We start from the raw sequence: 23,005 nt of genomic DNA, 5'->3' as shown, positions 1-23,005 counted from the left end.
AAAAAAGTGAAAGGTAAATTACAAACTTAGTAATTTGCTTTCCATCCAAGAGTGAGGGCCTGAGTTTGTATCTCAAGAACCCATAGAAGGGGGTACGGAAGTATGCACTTGTAATCTCTGTGCTGAGGAGGTGGATTGAGGCCAGCTGGTCTAGCCGCATCACTGAGCTCCAGGTTCAGTGGGAGGCCCTGCCTCAAAAAAAGAATGTGAAAAAGCCACTGAGGAAGACACCTGATGTTGACCTTTGGCCTCGAAACACATGTCCACATATGTCCACAGACACACATACCAACTGTAGACAGAAGCTGAAGAAAAATGATTATTCTCAGCGTGTACTGCTACTTTATCAAACTGCTGTCATCAAAGCACTGACCCCATGTTTCAAATATGACTTATCATTAACTTTTATATTGTGATAAAATATATAGAACATAAAATTTACCTTTTTTGTTTTGTTCTTTACTAGTGTTTTCTTTATAGCCTAGTCTGGCCATGAACTTTTGCCTCGGAGTCTGGTGCTAGGATTATAGGAATGTGCCTATGGTCATGGTCAGCTTAAAATTTACTTTTAAAACCATTTTTTGAGTTTACAGTTCAGTAGCATTAATACCTACAATGTTGTATAACCGTCATGACTATATGTTTCCAAACTTTCATTCCATGAGTAGAAAAATCTGTGACCTTAAACAGTAACTCCTCTTTAACTCCCTTCTTTGTCAACCTCCATTAGTAACTTCAGTGAGTATTTCAGATAAGTTGTACTATATAATATTTTATAGTAGGGACTGAAATTTGGAAAATTATATATGTTTATGTCACTATCACCCAAAATTAGGGGAGTTAACAAGATTTATATTTAAAAAAGGCTTGTAGAATGACGTGTTTTGTTTGTTTGTTTGTTTGTTTGTTTGCTTGTTTTTAATTATAAAGACTTGGGAAATGTCATAAATATTTTTAAAGCCTGGGACCTTATGAGCCAGTTAATGAAGCAGTTTTATGAACAGGTTTGCCTCAGTTTCAAATTTTTAAAAAGGAATGATTGTAGAAGTAAAAGCATCAGGAACTATTTGACTTACATGCATGAATTTTCACCAATAGCATTTAAAAATAAAGCTGACTTGCTCAGACTTGAAGATATACTTTTACTTAGAGCTGTCATTTGGCCTAGACTGAGTTTACATCTGGGTCAGAGAACAAAGGGTCAGTGACCCTCATGTTAGTAAGCATCTGGACCAGAGGGTCTGAGTTGATGATGTGAGCTCTTAATGCTGCTACCCCTGTATTTGACTGTACTGTGTCACCCCATTTCTCAGTCCAGTTGGTTACTGCTCTTGGGCGTGGGTGGCCTCTGATAAACACGATTCCTAACGGCATATCCAGGTACTTGCTTAAACTGACTGTCAGGGTCAAGTAAAAGCTATCTCGCAAAACATGGAAAATAACAGCAAAAGATAAACAAATCTGAATTACAAGTGAACAACAGAAGAAACCACCTGGACTTCTGTGGTATATTCAGTGTCACAAAATAAAGAGAGAAGGAGAAAATAAAAGAATGCTGAGGAAAATATTTTCTTAAGATAAGTTTACTTTTATGATATGGAACAAGAAAAAGCATAAAAATCTTTTTATTTTAGAGAATTATAATTTTTTTAAAAAGATTGCTTTTTTTAAAATTAGGTGCATATATATGTCTGTAAGGGGGGTATTGTGTCCTGAAGAAGAGGGTGTTAGATCCCCTGCAGCTGGAGTTACAGGGGGACGTAAGCACTTGATGTGGGCGTTCACAACCAAGCTTAGGTCCTCTGCAGGAGGAACGCAGGCTACTAAACATTGAGCATCTCTTCAGCAGAGATTTTAAGAAGCTGCTGGAGATTTTAAGAAGCAAGAACATACTGAGATAAGGAGGAAGTATAAATGAATGAAACCACCTTAATTCTTTGAAAATTTTAACAGACTATAAACAGACTGTTATCCCACTTGATTCTTTTCAAAAAAGGGCATTAAAAGATTTAATTTTTCTTTTTTTATTTTTTGATGAATTAAAATTTTTTTTCACAATTTATTCATTGTATATCCTGATTGAAGCCCCCTCCCTCAGTTCCTCCCAGTCCCACCCTCCCTCCTCTTCCCTCCTGTCCCCTTCCCCTAGTCCACTGAAAGGGGGAGTTCTCCTCCTCTGCCATCTGCCCATAGTTTGTTAAATCTCATCAGGACTGCCTGGATCCTCCTCTTCTCAGGCTTGGTAAGGCCACATTGCCAGGGGCAAGTGATCAAAGAGCAGTCAACTGAGTTGATGACAGAGGCAGCCCCTGCTCATCTTACTTAGGAACCTACATGGAGGCTGAGCTGCCTATCAGCTACATCTGAGCAGGGGGTCTAGGTCCTCTCCATGCATCCTTGGTTGGTGCATCAGTCTCTGCAGGACCCCCGAGGCTCAGATTTTTAATTACAGACCTAAAGAAGTTAAACACTAAGGAGGACCCTAGGGAGGTTGCTTAAATCTCATTCAGAATGGCAAATGGGATAGATACTAGAAGTGTTAGAAGAGAGGACAGAGGATGGGATCCTACTATAGAGGGTCCTCTGAAAGGCTCCACCCAACAGGGGATCGAAGTAGATGCTGAGACTCACAGCCAAACTTTGGGCAGAGCAGAGGGAGTCTTATGGAAGAAGAAGAGGCAGGGGGGTGGTGGGGAGGAGGGTTTATAGAGGGACATAGAGGGGACAGGAGGGCCACCAGGAGACCAACAAAGCTAAAAGATTTCATTTTTCTATTGTTTGAGAAATATTTATAAGACTTTGATTATGTGCATTTCAGAAAAGTACCATAGTTGAATACTTTTCTAAAATGACAGAAAAGAAAAAGACATTGTGTTTATTTAACTCAAGCCAGGCATGGTGCTGCACTGGTAAACCTAGTGTTCCTGAGGTGAGGAAACACCTAAGTTGGGCTGCATATCATGTTCAAGGGTAGCCTGGGCTGTACAGGGATACCCCGCCAGAAAAGAAATAAACAAACAAAATTAAAATATATCACAGGCCTCCAAGTAAGAGCTAAAATTATAAAACCATTAGAGGAACACATAGGCCTGACCATGTGTTCTTATTACCATTTCATAATGTAATTTTTTAAGATTTATTTTTCTTTGTATGTGTCTGCATGTATGTATGCACATATGTGCCCAGAGGCCCAAAGACAATATTGGTCCCCTGTATCTGGAGTTACAGATGGCTATGAGCCACCTGATGTGATGAGAACTAAACCTGGGTCCTCTATGAGAGCAGTATGGGCTCCTAACTACTGACTCATCTCTCTGGCCCTCTTTGTGACCTTTTAAGTAGTGATTTCTTGGATGGCATACCTAAGACACAGCAAGAAAAGAAAAAACAAATAAATGGGACTTAATAGTAAAAATATTTGAGATTTAAAGGACACAATCAGGGAAGTAAAAAGATAGCTTTTGGAATACAGGAAAATATCTGAAAATCCTTTATCTGAAAAGAGACTGAGAATATATAAAGGCAGCTTACAATTTTATAATGAAAAGATAATCTGCCTGTTATCCTAGAACTTAGGAGGTTGAAGCAGAAAGATTATAATAGTACAAAGAAACAGCTGGGCAGTGGTGGCATATGCCTTTATTTCTAGCACTTGGGAGGCAGAGGCCAGCAGATCTCTGTGAGTTTGAGGCCAGGCTGGTCTACAGAGTGAGTTCCAGGACAGCCAAGGCTACACAGAAAAACCTGTCTCAGGAAAAAAAAATAAATCACTAGGAAATAAAGAGGAAAAAGAAAATCTCAGATAAGTCTAGGAAGTCCAGCACTCAATAAAATTCAAAAGGAAAAAACAGGAGATGATCAAAAACATACCATAAAAAGTTTCCAGAGCTGGAGAGCTGGCTTAGTGATTTGAGCCCTCATGCTTACAGAGAACCCAGGTTCCACTCCTAACAGCTGCACGGTGGTTCACAAACTATCTGTAACTCCAGTTCCAGGGGATTCTATGCCCTTATCTGACCTCCTCACAAACATGTTTCGTATGCATATGTGCAGGCAAAACACTAATTTACATAAAATGAAAATAAATCTTAAATGAAAAATAAATGCTTCCCAACACAATGTGAGATTCTAGACTGAAAAAGCCCTCAAGGGAACCAGCACAGTGAGTGTCCAAAGCACAGTATTGTGAAAGGTTCAGATGAAACACAGAAAAACAAGTCTTCAGTACCTCCAGATAGAAGGAATTAGTCATTGCCAACCTTAGAAGCCAGGTTGGCACTGGGCTTCTTTCACTGGGCACTTTCTTTACTGAAAGTTAAAAGATCTGAGGCAGTCTTCAAGTTTATGAGGAAAAGTATTTCAAGTAGAAAATCCTCTTCTTAGCCCAAATTCCTATGCAGTGTGAAGGCAGAGTGTTCCCATCAAACCTGCCTCAGGAAGCGGCTGGAACAGGAGCCTCATGAGTGAGTGCTTTAGATATGAAAGAGGATATGAGTGTCTGAAGCTGTTATCAACATGGGCATGCCTGATGAAGCCCCAGAAGAAAGTTAGTTTAAGCAGGAGGCTGGAGCTCCAGGTAAAGTGTTTCAAGAAAAAAATGTGCTAAAATGGCAAAGTAGGTAAGGGCGCTTGTCACCAAATTCAGTTTGAACCCCAGAGCTCGCATGGTGGAAGGAGTGAACTGGTTCCCAGAAGTTGTCCTCTGACTTTCATACTTGTGCTGTGGCACACATACACCAACATAAATAAGGTAAATGTAAAGATTAAGAAGATTATTGAATGTTTAGTGATAACTTGGATTAAATGAAGAAAGTATGAGATTATAATTTTATTCTATCAGGTGGAAGTATGATAATTTTTTTCATGTACATCAGCTATGAGTAATAGTCACAAGTTCATGAGGCAAGTGAATATTGACTTAACCAAAAGCTCTACTATAACTTTCAATGGGAAATAGATGAGAGATGGTATACGGAGAAGGAGGGGTATGAGTGTAAATTTTTAACTCCTGTAATAGACAGGCAATAGCTAAAATTGATTGGGAGATATATGGGTAAAATACAGAAGAGCTAACTAAAAAGGGGTAAGGAGACTTTGGGAGATGGTTCTGCCTTTTATTATATGATAAACTTTATGGTAGTTTATGCTAGAAACCACATGTAAGTATATAATTCAATATTTTAAAAAATTATTTTAAGTTATAATGCACATCTCCATAAATCTAACCATATTCTATTTTCTGACCATAATGAAATAAGAATAAAAATGTTGAAACATACCAAATATTAACTTTTTAAGAAATTACAATAGTTTTGCCATGTAATGAACTTAGGAATAAAATAATGAAAGAAAAAAAAATACTACCTCTCAAAACCTTTGGTTTTCTTTTTAAATGAATGTTTTGCCTGCATGTATATTAAGTGCACCATGTGTGTGGACTGTCCCAGGTGAGGGCAGCAGATCCTCTGCAACTGGAGGAGCTTTGTGAGCTGTCATGTGGATGCTGGGAATTGAACCTCAAGTTCTCTTGCAGGAGTGGCCGGTGCTCTTAACCACTGAGCTACTCTCTGTCCCCATAACTTCATACTTTAAATCTATATACTTTTTAAAGAACCATGTAAGATTTTAGTTAATGAACCCCGTTAGAAAGTTTTATTATCTAGAACCATTTAGTATTTTATTGATGTTTCCCTATTTTCTAAGATCCCTGAATTTTTTGTAACTGTTTCTATCTTTTTAGGCCTTAAGCACAGATAGTCTGAAAATATCCGCTCGCCTGAACTTTTTGGACCAAGAGTTGTCACAGAAAAGTTTGCAGCTCGAGAGCAGCACAACTGAGGAGAAAATAAAGATTTCAGAACAAGTACAAGCTCTTCAGAAGGAAAAGGACCAGCTTCAGAGACAGAGAAACAGTGTGGATGAAAAGCTTAAGAATGGTAGAGTGCTGTCCCCCAAAGTAAGTCAGTATTCCCTGGAGCTGGAGTTGATGTATGACGATGAGTGATGTGGGAGACTCCCTTGTCATGTGACCATAAACTTGATGAATCTGATAAACCTGTTTCAAGACTGTCAGCTAATGAGTTCATCTGGCATCTACTTGGTAGTGTAAGGCATTCGTGACCAGAGACAGATGGCTTCCCAGAAAGGCAACTGCATGTGTCCTGCCTGGTATTGTCAGGCGCTTGGGAACTCAGGCATCCCTTGGCCTTCTTAGCTGTTTCTTACCTGAAATCACACATCATAGAATATGGTTTAAAAGTCTCTTACCATTTATTTCTCAAGGAGAGAGCGCATAGCTTCTGTTTTTTCTTATTTTTTTCACATTTTGAGAGGGATCAATGTACACACAGGCACACCATGGTTTGTTTGTGGGGTTAGTTCTCCCCCTTTACCCTGTGGTACTCAGGGGGTCAGCTTTGCCCCTTATTTGCTGGCCCAGTTCACCTGTCATCTGTGTGTCTTTGGTAATCATGTTAGGTCCACACAACATGCCTATCTTGAAAAAGGCCTGGTGTTTTGGAAACATCCAAACACAAATACAGATTCCAATAAAATACCTTTTGGTTATAATTTTTATTTGAGAGAATATAGCTCTTCTCAGCTGTTTTTTTTTTTCCCTCTTAAACATATAAGAGATGAGTCATTCATTGCCTTTCAAATTGCACCAGAGTTAGCCTTAAAAAACATGCTTTATTTCAGTGGGAAAATGATCCCAGTGCCCTGTTTCAGATGAGTTTTTTGAACCTGAATTTTCTCTCCAAATATTGACTATGTCCTCCCTTTACCAAAGGAAGGGAAAGGAGGTAAACTGCTCGGGCCTTGGTCCTTGCGGAAGCTTGTGTTTTAGACTGGACGAGAGGGAGGATGTTAGAGGTGTCCCATAAGGCTACTGCTGAATGAACTGGTGAAAGGAACTCAGCTAGTCTGGGTCCTGTCTAGCTGAAGGACCTCTCTCACATCTGTGTCCTGTAATGTGACTTGACTTGGGCAGCTGTACAGAGACTCCTGAATCAGGCTGCTTTCCTAAAGGGTACTAGAGCCTTGAACTTTTAGATTTGAAGGGATAAGCACCTAGTACACAGCAAACTTCAGCACTCAGGAGCCCTGTCTGCCCAGAACTGTCTGCTGCTAAGTGTTATGCTCCCCTTGAGAGTAACATAATGTAGCAAAGCTGTGTTTATAATATTTTTCAAGTGACAAATCAGTGCAGAGGTTATCTCAGGATAGCCATGTAATGCTGCCATGGTGATCTGCAGTCATAGTTTGGATTTTGACAGGACACTATTAAATAGAGCAGACCGGAGACTGAGCACACTGAGGAGGGCAGAACCATTACTAAGAAGCATGAAGCCATGGTAGTGCACACGTGTGTCCAAGGCTGACATGGGCAGACTGCTGAAAGTTCCAGGCCAGCTAGACTTACATGGTGAGAGCCTGTCGCAAAAATGGCTTCCATTTCATGGGGAGTTCTGTGGCAGATAACATTGACTTGTGGGTGACACCATGCATAGTACTTCCTGAACAGTACTGGCACATAATTGTGTTCCATTTAGCCTTGTGAGCTTGTCTTTGGCTTTCTTTGTGCTCTTACCACTGTTTTAAAGCCAAGATTTAATATTCTCAAATACATCTGCCAGTAGCAAATTAATGGAAGATTCTAAAGTGACCCAAGACCTGAACTTGAATAGCTTGCTATTTTGATGTCTTTAAACTTGCTTAAAATTTTTTCTTTACTGTATTTACAGTAATTTATTTATAAGTGATAGACTTTAAGTCATTTTAGTAGCAGGTTGCCCAACAATTCACTGAAGAACACTTTCGTTTTTAATGAAATCCAAAAATTAAAATACATATTTGAATTGTAATTTTTATTTGTAAATTTATATTTATTTATTTATGGAGCACAATAATATAATTCAGTGTATGTACACAGTAGATAGTGATAAAGCCAGATCTCCTCAGGTACTGTGTCTGTACAGTAGAAACACTTGGATTCTTCTAGTTATTTTCAAGTGGATAATTGTTACAGGCTAGTTTCCTTTCTGTTGCTGTGATAAAATACTGTTCAAAAGCAAGTGAGGGGAGGGAAAAGTTTATTTCACCCTCCAGGTCCCTGTCCATCACGGAGGGAGTTGTGGTAGGAACTGGAGCAGAAACCAGACAATGCTGCTTGCTGGCTCACTTTTGTTGACTCATGCTCAGATATCTCTCTCAGACACTTCAGGACCACCTGCTCAAGGAGTGATGTCCCTTACAGTGGGCTGGGCCCTTGTATATCAAATAGCAAGCAGACAGTCTGATGTAGGCAATCCCTAAATTGAGACTCCCTCCTTAAGAGGCACTAGACTGTGTAAAATTGACAGTTAAAGCAAATGAGGATGGTCCATCCTTTATCAGCTTGATACACAAATGTGCTACTTTTAAGCTATAACTTTTCACTTATCTGTCCCTACAGTTTCACATTAATATAAAACACAGTCCAACTTTCAAAAGTCCATAGTTTTTTTTAAAAAAACCAGTGCTTTAAAATTCAAGGTCTCTTTTAAAAGTCAAAAGTCTCTTAGGAATAAATTAATAAAAAGACAATGGATTGCCAGTAAAAAAAAAAAAAAAAAAAAAAAAAAAAGTCTCTTAGGGCTGGAGAGCTGGCTCAGTGGTCAAGAGCACCTGCTGCTGCTCTTCCAGAGGACTGGAGTTCAGTTTCTAGCACCCACTTCAAGTGGCTCACAGCTCCAGGGGAGCCTGTGCCATCTTCTGATCTCTGTGAGCTCCTGCACACATGTCGTATACCCAACACATAGACATACACATACATGTTTCTTAACTGTGGGGTCCTGCAATATAAACGTTATACATTCTTACCCCAACAAGAAAGAACTAGGGCATAGAAACAGTCAGCAGTGTAAATCCAGATCCCGAAGCATCTGGGGCTCACTCACTGCCATTTTCCAGCTCCAAATGGCTTGAGCAGTCCCATTTCTTCTTCTCTGCCATCCGTGGTACACATAGTGGGACTCACAGGCTTGGGCCTGCCCTTCTGCTCACCTCCACTGTCCTTGGCAGACATCCCGTAGTCCTGCCATCTCTATTCTCCACCACAACTGAGGATGCACCTTCCCCAGTGCTCTCTCCTGGTCCCTGCCACGTGGCTCCACCCACTCTCCATAATTTCTACAATCTTGCATCTTTCATGCTTTCCAAACCAGTACTGTGTGGGAACTCTTCCAGACTGCCAAGCTTGGCTGCCAGCTTGCGATGGCCCATGGCCTTGGACCACACCTTCTGTGTGCTGACCCTGTGCAAATATTTCCTTATTGCCCCAGTAGAACACATTTCATTCAGTGATATTGATAGCTTATTAATCATAGCTGAGCCATAGCCCTAACTGATGAGCACATTCTTATTCCATAATATCTCACAATGGTCCCACCCCAAGTCTTAACAGAATCCTGGCTTCCCTCTCATTTGTAGGCTTCGATTAGTGAGAAATCTACATCCCTGCATCCCAGGCCTCCACTGTTTGCATTTCCCTTGGCATTCATACCTTCCACAATCCCACAGTGTATCTTTACGAAGCTCTAAGCACTCAGCAGGTTTTCTAGCCCATAGTGCCAAGGTCCCATCTATTCTCAAGACAATGTGGTAAGGCTGGTCACAGCGTGCCACACTTCTCTGGTGCAATTCCTGTTCTAGAGCTCAGAGGGGGAGAGGCTCATTTCAGCTTCCAGGCCACAGTCTGTCACTGAGGGGAGCCAGGACAGGAGCTCCACAAGAACTTGACCAGAGACAGGGAGGAACGTGCTTGTTGGCATGTCTGCTGCCTCATGCTTTGCTTGCTGCTGTATATATCCCAGAAAAAGTTAGCTGGTCTTCCTGTCAAGACCAGCAGTCAAAACAGCTCCACACAGATCTGCCCACAAGTCAATCTCATCTGGGGAAGCCCTCGATGGAGACGCCCTTCTCAAGTGTCACACTGACACTGAGGTCTAACTGGACACCTACTCTACTATGGCACGTGAGTTGGATCTGCCCATCTAGCTCTCTAGATGCCTGTTAATCTCTCACTGCCCTCTCCACTTAGAGCTTCCACTGACTGCTGTTCTGTTTTCTACTTTTATGCTGCCATTTTTTTTAATCTTGCCCAAGTGGATTGAAATGCTTCATATTCATTTTTCTGTGCTAGGCTTATTTGGCTAACTTAATGTCTTCTATCTATCCATATTGTTGCAGATGACAGGATGAACCCATACTTACAAATTAAGATACAGAAGTCCAAAGTCTCTTAGCTATGAGATCCTGTCATTTGCTAATAATTCAGTTACTTCTAGTAAGTGGTGTACAGGAAAACATGTAAGAACTTGTATCTTTTACGTTTTACTTCCATCTTTTATATTTAAACATTTGTTTATCCAAAATGCACATAGAGCACAATACTTGCTTGAGAGGTTGTGTTAGTTCCTTGTCTCACTTCTTTCTTGAAAGGGATGTGTGGTCTAAGACATTTAGAGAGCACTGCTTTAGGCCCTGTTAGCAAAGTAGATCCTTGGGACCAACCCACACCTGCTCCCTCAGACTGTGCCAACCTCTGCAGTTCAAATGAGTTTAAAAGTACCGGCAATGTGCTGGACAGTTTGCCACAGCCACAACCATGCCCAGTGGCTCATTTATTTTGTATTTTCACTTTTTTAAAGTTTCATTGTGTGGTGTGTCTGTGTGTGTATCCACGTACACTTGCACATGTATGCATGCATGTGAGCCAGAACACACATGTGGGTTATTTTTTTCAAGACAGGGTTTCTCTGTGTAGCCTTGGCTGTCCTGGACTCACTTTGTAGACCAGGCTGGCCTCAGAGTCACAGAGAGCCACCTGCTTCTGCCTTCTGAGTGCTGAGATTATAGGTGTGCGCCATCGCTGCTGCCACCACCACCAGGCTACACAGCACACGTATGGAGGTCAGTGGACAACTCGGGGAGTGTCTTCTTAGAGTTTCTATTGCTGTGAAGAGACACCATGACCGTGGCAACTCTCGTAAAGGAAAACATCTAATTGGGGCTGGTTTACAGTTTTAGAGGTTCGTTCCATTGTCATCATGGCCAGAAACATGGCAGCATCCAAGCAGGCATGGTTCTGGAGAGGTAGCTGAGACTTCTATGTCTGGATCAGCAGGGAGAAAAAGTGACACTGGGCCTGGCTTGAGCATCTGAAACCTCAGAGCCCACCCCCAGTGATACACTTCCTCCAATATAGCCTCACCTACTCCAACAAGGCCACATCTCCCCATAGTGCCACTCCCTAGGGGCCTATGTGGGCTGCTTTTATTGAAACCACCACAGAAAGTCAGTCCTTTACTTCTGCCATGTGGATTCCAGGGAGAAAACTTAGTCAGGCTTCGAAGCAAAAGATTTTACCCACTGAGCCATCTCCCTGGCTGTGTGGCCTTTATTTGGAGTTGGTAATCTTCAGGGCTCTGTTGTTATAATACCTTATATTTTCTCAGCAGTTCGTTAACTCACATTCAAAACTATAGAAACTAAAATTACACTTAAATTGTTTTCAGCCATGTTCTAATCTCAGCAAACCTTTTTTATTTTTGATAAGATATAATCCAAATGTTTATATTTAATCTTGATAAAATATAATCCGAGTGTGAATTGAAAAATCAGATATATTCTCTTTAGATAACTCACTTCTATTTATTGGTCCCTTTTATTCATTCACTTAAGTACCTTTCAAAACTATTTAAGGTGGTTTTTTTCCCCCCTGTCTTAAAAATGTAATTATTGGGCTGAAAAGATGGCTTCAGGGTCTAGAACCAGAATTCAGTTTCCAGCACCAACATTTGGCAGCTCACAACCATCTGTAACTCCTTCAAGACAGCTAATGTCCTCTTCTAGATTCTGCAGGGCATCTGCACTCCTGCATATAACCAATGTGCATACGTATAGCAATTTAAAATTATAAAACTTCATGTTTCGTAATATGGTTATTTTGTTTCTTTTGGAACAATTATCATATAATCAAATGATGGTTAGTTATAGCAAGAGAAATGGTTATTGAACATTTTTCCCCATAGTGTTCTTCCAGAAGATTTTATAAGATAGCTTCTTAAAATAAGTATTCAACTTCCTGCTAAATGACAGACCTGTTTCTTGAACTGGAGAAAAGGAGGTCTGGAAGTCACTAACAACTCTTAGGAGTGGTGGGAAAATAATCAGGCATAGGAAAATATTTGTAAGTTTTTCATTAACTCACTCGCCAAATACTGAGTTTAAATTATGTGATGAATACTGTGCCTAGCATTCATCAAGGATGTGATGATGAGCAGCAATGCTGTGAGTGTGGGCAAGGCAGTCTGCCCACAGAAACTAGCTTTACACAGGTGTAGAAATACAGAGATATATCCAACTCTCAGTTTTCTCTCCTCTTTACCCCACATAGTATAAATTTGAGCAGCTCAGAGAACTCTTAGGTTCTCTGACATGAATAGTATATTAACTGATGTTACATTGCCACCATTTAATTGATATTTCATAGAAATATTTTTCAAAGGAGGTTAAAACACAGGGTCTCATTATGCAGCCTTTGAACTCGCGATTCTCCTGCCTCAGCCTTCCAAATACTGGACTTTGGGGTATATGGTTCTGACTGGCCCATTGCATAGGACTCATGAAATGCTCCCACTCCATGACCTGACCACTCTGCCACCTTTGCTGCGTGTCCCCATAGACCTCTCTTCTCATCCTCCTGTGGGCTCCAAGTGTTCCCTCCCTTCTGTCCCAGCACTGTGGTGTTCTGCTAGCTGTTTGCAGGTACAGCAGCTGTGAGGCCTCGTCGGTACAGAGTCTACATTTTAAAGGCAATGTAGGCCTCCTGAGGGAGATGGTGCTGTAGATTCTGTGAGCTGAGGCCATGTTCAGTGTCTCCCTTGGATTAGGTAATCAGTGTCTGCTGTATAGCCTTGGAACACCATGGAACTCAGCCAACTTTTGCGCCTTCCTTTTTGTTATGTGATGTTTACTGTGTTATACACTGACATGATACATCACACCGTGTAGCAAAATCTCAAATACTGTGTCCTTTACACTTAGTGGGAGTTTAAGGGTATTGTCTCTTAAACTCAGTCACATGGTAAGATCTGGTCTAAGCATGTGCCAGCATTCAGGCTGTACTTTGTCTCTAAGATGAATGCTTTCCATGATCTCTAGGAAGAACATCTTCTTTTCCAACTTGAAGAAGGCATCGAAGCTCTGGAAGCTGCGATTGAGTTCAAGAATGAAAGCATCCAGAGTCGCCAAAGCTCCCTCAGAGCATCACTGCAGAGCCTCTCTCAGAGTGAAGCAAATATTGTGGAAAAGCTAGTTTGCCTGAATCTTGCTGAGATTAGAGCTATTCTTTTCAAGTATTTCAATAAGGTACATTTCTAAGGAACAACACTTTTCTTACAAGGAGGGGTCAAGGTGCCTCATTTATATTGAACTTTCTTTAGAAAGTGAAATGCTTAAAGATTTGGTGATCAACTAAAGGGACCGAGTGTTACCACAAAGTTTGTGAATTATCCAAATAAGCTTGACTTTGACGAGGTTAAAAATCAAAGGTCCCTTTCTAGGAAGTCTAGATAGTTTAATTGGTAGCTTCCCTATTGTTTCTTGATTCTAAGTTTAAATGCAGGTTTTGGTTTCTTCCCTCCATTGCTGTGTGTGCATTGCCAGTCACCCTCATATGCTGGGTAGGTGGAATGGAGGTGCACTGGTACATGGAAGGTATTAGGGTTTGTTCGTCTGGATGTGCGTAAGTCAATCAGACTATTTGACAACAAACTGGCAGCTTGCTGATAGAGATACTTTGTAGCATTAAGAACTATGTCCATTTTATTTCTAATATTTTTCCACGTAAAATATGTATCTTGAAGAATGGCTTCTCCCTAAAGATATACTGAATTAATGAGAATATATGACAATTGATACAAAGTAAAACAAAGGCTGTTTCAAAGTCTAATTGTACCCAATAAAAAGTGAATGAAAAGCTCAGCATAGTGGTACACACCTTTAATCCCAAGACTAGGGAGATAGATGCGGGTGGATCTCTGTGAGTTTGAGGCCAGCCTGGTCTCTACATAGTGAGACCCTGTCTCAAAAAACAAAGTGAATGAAAGTATTAAGCAGTATCCCAAGGCAGGTATAATCAGTAGTAGCCAGCAACTATTACTGATGAGATTATATGTGGTTTACATGTAGCCTAGGCTTGGGGACTGGGGAGGGCTCTTAGCCCAAGAGATCTAGCTAAGGCCACTGTGTAGACATGAGTGTTGTTTTAATGGGAATCATTTGAGATTCTACATGTCAGCTTCTACTGCACCAATACTGTCTACACTGCTTTACCTCAGCAGACAAAATGCACAGCCTGCAATGGAACCTCTGTGTTGAAGATCAAAATATGTTTTAATTAAAACAAATGTTTTAATTAAATATAGATGTTGCAAAAATATAAATATTCCTCAATATCCATGTGGACCAGAGAAACAGTTATAGAATTATAGTCAGGCATGGTGGCACCTGTTTATACATTCCTAGCACTTAGGAGGTAAGTTCAAGGCCTGCCAGGTCTACAGAAGAAAATAGAATCATACAATCAGAAGTACAAAATCTTATCTGAGATGTTTTAGAGAGACGACTATCCGTGAAGTATTATGCCAAAAATGAAAATATTACTAATTCATAATTTTGACAAATTCAAAAGGTTCTTAGGCTATTTTATATTTATCTTTTAAAGCATTTGTCGTGGCATCCATCCAACACCCGTTAAAGGGCACTTAAGATATTATTGAGGTTAAGTAGCTACATCTTCATGTAGTACAAGAAAACCGGGCTTATCTGTTATTAGGCTACATAACGTACACTTAAAAGGTCAAAAATGTCTTTGACAGGTGATTAATTTGCGAGAAGCTGAACGCAAGCAACAGTTGCAGAATAAAGAGATGAAAATGAAGGTTCTAGAACGGGATAATGTAGTCCGTGAATTAGAGTCTGCACTGGAGCATCTTCGACTGCAATGTGACCGGAGACTGACCCTCCAGCAAAAGGAGCACGAACAGAAGATGCAGTTGTTGCTACAGCATTTCAAAGGTAGCCTCCCGGGTGTGGTTATAGAAGGTGATGGGGTTGGGTGGTGCTGAGGAGGGAAGCAGCCAGTGTGTGTACATCAGTCCAGTTTGCAGACAACCTTGACCTTTGCATGCATGCCTACTACCATGCTTCCTATATTTTGATGTGAGAGGACTCACATTTGAAGTGCTGTCCCTGTTGTCTGCTCCCAGTCACTCAACAACCCCTGAAACCCTGTTGCTTTGAGGTTGTCTGGCTTTTATGTGGAAATGTAAGACAACTTCTGGTTTTTTTTTTTTTTTCATATACCAATGAAGTGATTGGTTTTGTTGTAATTCCTAGTTATAGTTCTTGTTATAATTTTCAGTTAATTATAGAATTTTATGCAGTAAGGTTAGATCATAGGTCACAATTGATTAGTACATAATATTATTACTGATCAGCATCAGCTCAACAATAGATTCTGGTGTGGAAAGAGAGCTGTCGTGATAGACTCCTCACACTACCTGAGAACATGGCTGGTACCCAAATGGGTACAGTGACAGCTCAGTCATTGCTGGCTGGGTGCTTTGGCTTCAGTGCAGGCTGCTCAGCCCTGACGCTCATGAACACATAGCTGAAATGAGCTAAAGGGGTTTGAGAGAAGCAACCTGAAGAAGCAGAAAATCGGAAAGCAATTTGACAGTAAATCAGTGTTACAAAGTTAATCAGCAACTGCTTTGCCTAATGAACAGGATTTCCCTAGCCAGGATCCCACACACCACTGTCCTGGTCTTTCTGTAGTTAAGTCTAATGACTCAAAAAGATCACTGAGTAGAGCTTTTGTGGTTTTGAGATGATTAGGATCATACAACAGGAACTCGGAGCTCAGTCAGTAGAGTGCTTACAGGCCTTTTGCAGGGGGCGGGGGGGCTGTGTATATCTTGGGTCTATAAACCCAGACTTACGACTTTCCATATATCCACAGTCTTAATGCAAATGATGTACTATATTAACACACATGACTGAGTTCTACATACGTGAGTTTTTGTTGTTGTTGTTTTGTTTGTTTTGTTTTGTTTAAGAGGAAATGCCCATTTCTGCTGTTCTTGATAAGTCTTCTGAGCAGCAATGGCAGAAAATGCTGAGTTGTGAACAGGAAGTGGCTGGCAGAGCAGGTAGAGCAGGAAATGAAGGGATTGATCCTTTAAAACAAGTTTTATATGAAACAAGTTTTATAGGCAAAGGAATCCATACTATGGTTGAAGAAAATCCCTTCAGGTAACAGATATGTGTACCATACTTCTGACCCTTTAAAGTGAATCTGGAGCTATGCTAAAGTATAATTTTAAATCATTTCTTTTAAAGCCAAGGTTAAATGTAAAATTTTGCTTTGTAGAACAAGATGGAGAAGGCATTATAGAAACCTTAAAAAAATACGAAGATAAAATCCAGCAGCTAGAGAAAGATCTTTACTTCTATAAGAAAACCAGCAGAGATCTTAAGAAGAAACTGAAAGACCCCACGCGAGGAGCATCACCATGGCAGCTCACATTAGCAGAGCGTAAGGCTTTGAGTGTCACTTGCCATGCTAACCCTGCTCCCTAACATCCTGCCTGATTTGTAGTGTAGCACTTCCCAAGGGTGAGGTACTTTATTTGTCTCTGTAGACAAACAGTATGTACTTAGTCTGTAATAAGACAACCTCATGGGAAGCGTTGGGAAGATGAACACTGTATGTGTGAAGAGAATGATTATGGTTCTCTCTCTTCTCTCTTTTCTCTTCTCTCTTTTACACTTTCTCTTTCTCTTCTCCTCTCCTCTCCTCTCCTCTCCTCTTCTCTTCTCTTCTCCTCCCCTCCCCTTTTCTCTTCTCTTTGTTTTTTGAGACAGGATTTTCTGTGTAGTCCTGGCTAGCCTAGAACTCGTTCTGTAGACCAGGCTGGCTCAGAGATCTACCTGCCTCTGCCTCCAGAGTGCTGGGATTAAAAGCATGTGCCACCACAAAATCATTTTTTCCTTATGGGCAACCAAATTTGAAAATGAAAGTACAATATGGCGGAAGTATAATTCCAAAAGAATATATTAGCTCCAAATAAAAGTTGTTTCAAGTAATATCTTGGGGTGGTATAAATGCTGGACTTAATTCTTGCACAGTGTGTTAATAAACTGAACCTCTTCCCTCTTTACTGGGAGTTGAGTGTTGCACCTCACACATGCTCAGCAAGTGTGTGCTGCGGAGGTTTCCCTCCGCTCGGACTCCTGAATCGGCCCTGCGTTTATCACATCAAGTACTGGTCATGGTTGTAGTTACACACTTATTAACAGTTGAGGAATATACTTGACTGTCCAATATTAAAATATGTAAATTAACTATATAAGCTATATTAACATACATAAAACTGTAAGAAATGATTTTTATTAATTGTCTGCTATGTACCAGTGGCTTTTGCTGTCTTTTAAGGCCCTATCTATTGTTTGCCTATATTATAGGAATTAAGCCTTCTGATTGCTAAAAGCAATTGTACAAAGGAGATGGCTCAGTGGTTAGGAGCTCTGGCTGCTCTTGCTGTGGACCTGGGACTCCAGGTCTGACACCGCTGGCCTCACACAGATGCACATACATACAAGATTTTTAAACACTGTCCAAAGAAGGATACAATGAAAGTAAAAGCGTCTGTATTTCTAAGGTCAGTCCTAAGGCAGACGTCCAGAAATTAAAAAAATCTTGATCAAATTCAAAGATATTTCCTAATTAAATGTAAGTATGTAAAATTAGCCCCTTAAAAAACAGAATGATTACCATGACAAAGTACTCTGCAAAAGTCAAAAGTTCAATATATTTTTTAATAAGACCTCAAAGTAGGGAGGCAATCAAGTTATATAAAAGAGGTTATATAAAAAATATTCATTTCTAGCTGTTTTTCAAAAATAATTTCTATGACTAGAAAAAATCAACATCTCTACAAGCATATTCTAGTTTATAATCCAGGGTTTAAAACAATTGACTTTGCAAAGCTATGAGCTTGATCTCTGGGGCTGCAAACCAGAAAACATGAGCTAGCCACCGATCCAGATCTTCACATGGAGCTAAAGCACACACAGAGGTGACCATAATAGTGGCTCCTCAAGTTTGCTGTGCAGTCAGTCGCCGGCAAGCTTAACACTCGCCTTGCAGTCAGTTTCTGGAGAAGGCAGCCAGGCCTCTTACTCTCAGCAGCCATAAGTGAGTGAGTCCACTTGGACTCTTTCCATTATTATTTATTGTGTGTGCATTTATGTGTGGGGCCTGGTGGGGTGACAGCGCACAACTTGCAGCAGTCCTGCTGTAGTGTAGGTCACTTTTCAAGGCAAGCTCCAGGTTGAGGGAGAAGTAAAGCTTGTGTGGGCTTCAGTGCTGCCAGTGTACAGCCTACTTAAATTCTGTCTTCACGGGAAACAGTATGCAAAGCGCTGGCAAGGCACACTAAGGTTGGCAATTACTTTATCAGTATTAACTGTAGGGATTTCCCATAAGCAAGCTTTTGCTCTTCAATCTGTTATAATTAAAGACTTCTGAGGTCTTAGCTCTTCATTCACTCTTATCCATTCACTGACAGTGGAAGCTGAGGCCCATCTCACAGAGTACAGATAGGTAACAGAATATTGCTGTCACGCTAGGGGCCAACCAAGACCAGATGTTCATACGTGTACGTAATGATGTGTGCCTGGAAGTAAGGGCAAAGCCAGTGTTGTCCCAAGCTGCCTTCACTTGGCCAGGACTTGGAATTAACCAGTAACGAGCCAAGCAAAGGACAAATGTAAGAGAGCTATCAGAGGCACTGGAGAGATGGCTCACTGGTTAAGAGCTCATATTGTGCTGGCAGAAGACCCAGGTTCAGTTCCCAGCACCCACATCAGGTGGCTCATAGCTGCCTGTAAGTCCAGCTTCAGGGAATCTGACACCCTTTTCTTCAGCACTGCACACACATGATGTCCATCCATAAATGCTGCTAAGACTCTCATATATATATAAATGAATAACTCTTCAGGCTAGAAAGGTGGTTAAGCAGTTAAAAGCAGTTTGGTTTTTAGAACCCACCTAGTTTGGTTCCCAGCAACCACATGGCGGCTCAAAGTCATTTGTAACTCTAGTCCCAAAGGCTACAGCACCCTCTTCTGCTCTCCACAGGCTTCATACATATACAGACACATGCAGGCAAACACCCATACTATAAAATAAAATACTGAATTATTTAAACTTAAAAGTTAGTTTAAAAGTTAATAATTACTTCTTTAAAAAGATTTCAGAGACACACAAGTACTCAGATCTCTAGAGAATATCAAAATTACTAGATATTTTCAGCTTAAATGAGGTAAAAAAAATCTGTTATTCATTGCAAGATGTTAATAAGTGAATCACGAATGAGTTACAGTCACACATCTATTTGTCTGAAGAAATCATTAAAGCAGAAATCTGAAAGTGTCTTGTCTTACTTGTTTAGTGATAATGATGCAGTTTGTTAGCATATTGTGGCAAAAATACCTGGTTTTGAGAAGACAGTGTTTGCTTTGTCTTGTCTTTTGTGGGTTTCTCTCTAGACTGTGATGCTGGAGATGGTGCTCTGGATCCAGAAGAGGTGGCTGCACTTCCTGAAGAACTAAAGTGGGCATCCAGAACCGAAAATACAAAGTTCAATGGAGGAGAAAGACAAGTAGACAATTCTTCAAGCAGCTTAAAAACCCAGCCCCTGCCCCAGATGACTCTGGAAGGTGGCACAGACACACTTGCAGTCTATGGCTCGGTAGCACCCTCCAGTGGCCAGCTGTTGAGCAATGCTGATAACCCAGAGCCCCATCCCTTCACACAGTCTCAGAGTCTACCACCATCCCAGTTTCAGCTCTTGAGGAATATGGGGCAGCTAGGTGTCAAGCCTGTCAAACTGTGTCGCAGAGAATTACGCCAGATTTCTGCTGTGGAGCTGTCATTACGTCGCTCCAGTCTTGGAGCTGGAGTCCGATCAGTGACTGCTGGTTCCCTTGAAGTATCTGAGGAAGCCTAATGACTTCAAAGCATAGGCGTTGAACAATAAAACTCTTAATTTAGTAAGTATGTGAAAAGATCCTTTCTTCTAACTGACAAAATTAAAACTCAGGGTCACTAGCTCCTTCCTGGGATACAGGAAAGGGAGGTTGATACCCTTGTGTACTATAGTGTATTTTAGGGTTTAATATTTCATAAATGCATTTTTGAATGCTTCATATATTGAATGATATCTACCTATAGGTGTACGTAAGTTCTTTTCCAGGAATATTTGCTTTATTTTTCAGATAAATTTGAAGAACAAAATTAAGACTAAAAGACCCTTCAAATGTATATTATTCTATAATATAAAGGCATATTGTAGAAGTGCATTATAACCCTGAGTATTTGAATGTTAAAGTGTAAGTATGTTGCTACCCCAATTGTGCCAGTTACCTCCCTTCTGTGTGTGTTTTGGTATGATGAAAATGTTTGCCGGAAGTGAGCCTGTGGGCCGAGGTACAGTACAGTAGTTAGGATTCACAAAGACAGCGTGCCAGCCTTAACTCTAACGTGCTATCTTTCGTTTTTATAGTTATTTTTATATTCTTTGTTTAATAATACAATACAATGTAGATGTTCACCTTTATCCTGCCAATGCTTTCTGCATCACCTCTCATACAGTGCCAGCATTGTGAGACATGTCTGCAACTTCCTGGAATAGGGAAACTGATCATACCATAACACTAATGCCTGCATCACCCTGGAAAGGGAAATGATCACAGAGTAGCACAGGCCTTCGTCATTCTAAGGAAAGAAGTAGCGTGTGAGCAGAGTGGCTGTGTGGAGTGCGTGGGTAGCGCATCTGTCCGATAGGGTGAAAGCTGAGACCTGACCACCTCAGCTTTCCAGCTTCACAGGCTCAAGGGCATTGGGGTGTAAATATGTACATGAAATCTTACTCAATTTTCTCCTGGCAACATCTCATTGTAATGTCCTCAGTATTGTTTTGTCTTTTGTTTTATACTTTCATGTGTAAACCAAAGCTGGTTTTTGGACTATTTAGAGCCAGCAGTAAAAGTACCTCACAGATGCTCACTCAGCTCCCACTGAGTTCTCTCCATACTTCCTAAGTCTATTGTTAAAGCATGTCGATGACGTCTATGTCTGCACACACCCACACATGCACACACACACACACACACACACACACACACACACACACTATATCCTAAGTCTCATGGCAAAGCACCAGTGCCTTCCACAAAAATAACAGTTATATGTTAAGCTATGTATGGTGCCTCACGCCTTTCATCACAGCATCTGGAGGCAGAGGCTGCTCTACATAGTGACCTCTAGGACAACAGGACTACATAGAGAGACCCTGTCTCCAAAAAATTATATATTTATCTTTTTACTAATGAAGGTCCTAATTGTAATTCATACAAGAATGTGTTTTCATACTAGAATCCTTCTTGCCGAAGAAATTAAAACATTTATTTTACCTGTTGAAATAAAACTTTTATTTATTTTTTATTTATTACAATTTATTCACTTTGTATCCTAGCTGCAGCCCCTCCCTCAGTCCCTCCCAATCCTGCCCTCTCTCCCTCTTCTCCTCCCATGCCCCTCCCCCAGTCCACTGGTAGGGGAGGGTCCTCCTCCCCTTCCATCTGACCCTAGTCTATCAAGTCTCATCAGGACTGGCTGCATTGTCCTCCTCTGTGGCCTGGCAAGGCTGCTCCCCCATAGAGGGAGGTGATCAAAGAGCCAGCCACTGAGTTCATGTCAAGAGACAGTCCCTGTTCCCCTTACTAGGGAACCCAGTTAGACACAGAGCTGCCATGGACTACATCTGTGCAGGGGTTCTAGGTTATCACCATGCATGGTCCTTGTTTGGAGTATCAGTCTCAGAAAAGACCCCTGTGCCCAGATTTCGTTTGGTTCTGTGGCTCTCCTTGTGGAGCTCCTGTCCTCTCCGGGGCTTTCTATCTCCCCCTTCTTTCATAAGATTCCCTGCACTCTGCCAAACCTTTTTTTTACACTAACAAAATATTGTAGTTATGTGAAACTACAATGATTTAATCAGATGACAGAAATGTAAATTATTATCAAGTAATGAGGATGTTTTCCCTGTTTTTATTAAACATTTAATTTGTATCTTGTATATGCTTTGATAAATTTCATTCATATACCTAAACATTTATAATGTCCCAAACAATGGAATCTAGATGTAAACAGTTCATTCTAGTTAGGTTGGGATGCTTATGATCAAAATGTAGGGTACCTCCCTCCCAGTGCAAAGAGTTACACTCTGTCATCGTGTTCCGGGGTGGCGGTGTATATGTACATGCTTGCTCGTGCGTATTCACTATGCATGTGCCTGTGGAGTCGGTGACTTTCCTTTATTACTTTCCACAGGATTTTTTTGTTTTTTTGAGAAAGGGTTTCTCACTGAACCTAGGCTGGCTAGTCAGCAAGACTCCAAGCAAGACAAAAGACCTGTCTCTTTGTCCCCCACCCCCACACCTGGCTTTTTTGTGGGTGTCAAGGATCTGAATTCATATCCTCATGTTTAAACAGCAAGTATTTTACCCACTGAGCCATCTCCACAGCCTGAGTTTCTCTGTATATATAAAGTGGTTTTTGTTTTGTTTTTGTTTTTTCAAGACAAGGTTTCTCTGTGTAGTATAGCTGTCCTGGAACTTGCTCTGTGAACCAGGTTGGCCTCACATTCACAGAGATCTGCCTGGCTCTGCCTCCTGAATGCTGGGGTCAGCTCATGGCTATGAACATGTGAGGTACATGATCTGCCACTGAGCTGTGTTCACAGTACACTTCATGCTGCTTTAGTCTAATTTCTCTTCTGATGTAATATTTTGGGTCCTTCAATCATTCATATCCTTATAAACTCAAGAGTTC

At 40.9% G+C, this 23,005-nt stretch overlaps 1 protein-coding gene across 2 annotated transcripts in view; it reads left to right on the top strand.

Moving 5' to 3' along the window:
• Kif27 (kinesin family member 27) overlaps positions 1 to 21,619 on the top strand; it is a 65,345-nt gene extending 43,726 nt beyond the window's left edge. For both annotated transcript variants that reach the window (XM_055629295.1, XM_055629296.1), the window contains 5 exons: positions 5,741 to 5,956; positions 13,207 to 13,413; positions 14,925 to 15,123; positions 16,481 to 16,645; positions 19,663 to 21,619. In XM_055629295.1, the coding sequence (XP_055485270.1) occupies positions 5,741 to 5,956; positions 13,207 to 13,413; positions 14,925 to 15,123; positions 16,481 to 16,645; positions 19,663 to 20,123 (1,248 nt within the window). In that variant the 3' untranslated portion in view covers positions 20,124 to 21,619. The remainder of the gene's footprint in view (positions 1 to 5,740; positions 5,957 to 13,206; positions 13,414 to 14,924; positions 15,124 to 16,480; positions 16,646 to 19,662) is intronic.
• The last annotated feature ends 1,386 nt before the right edge of the window (positions 21,620 to 23,005 follow it).

The sequence above is a fragment of the Psammomys obesus genome, unplaced genomic scaffold (assembly GCF_907164565.1).
Source record: "Psammomys obesus unplaced genomic scaffold, mPsaObe1.curated_primary_1811, whole genome shotgun sequence".
Taxonomy (NCBI): Eukaryota; Metazoa; Chordata; class Mammalia; order Rodentia; family Muridae; genus Psammomys; species Psammomys obesus.
Note: the sequence above shows the minus strand (reverse complement) of the source record. Positions and strands in the feature narration are given on the sequence as shown.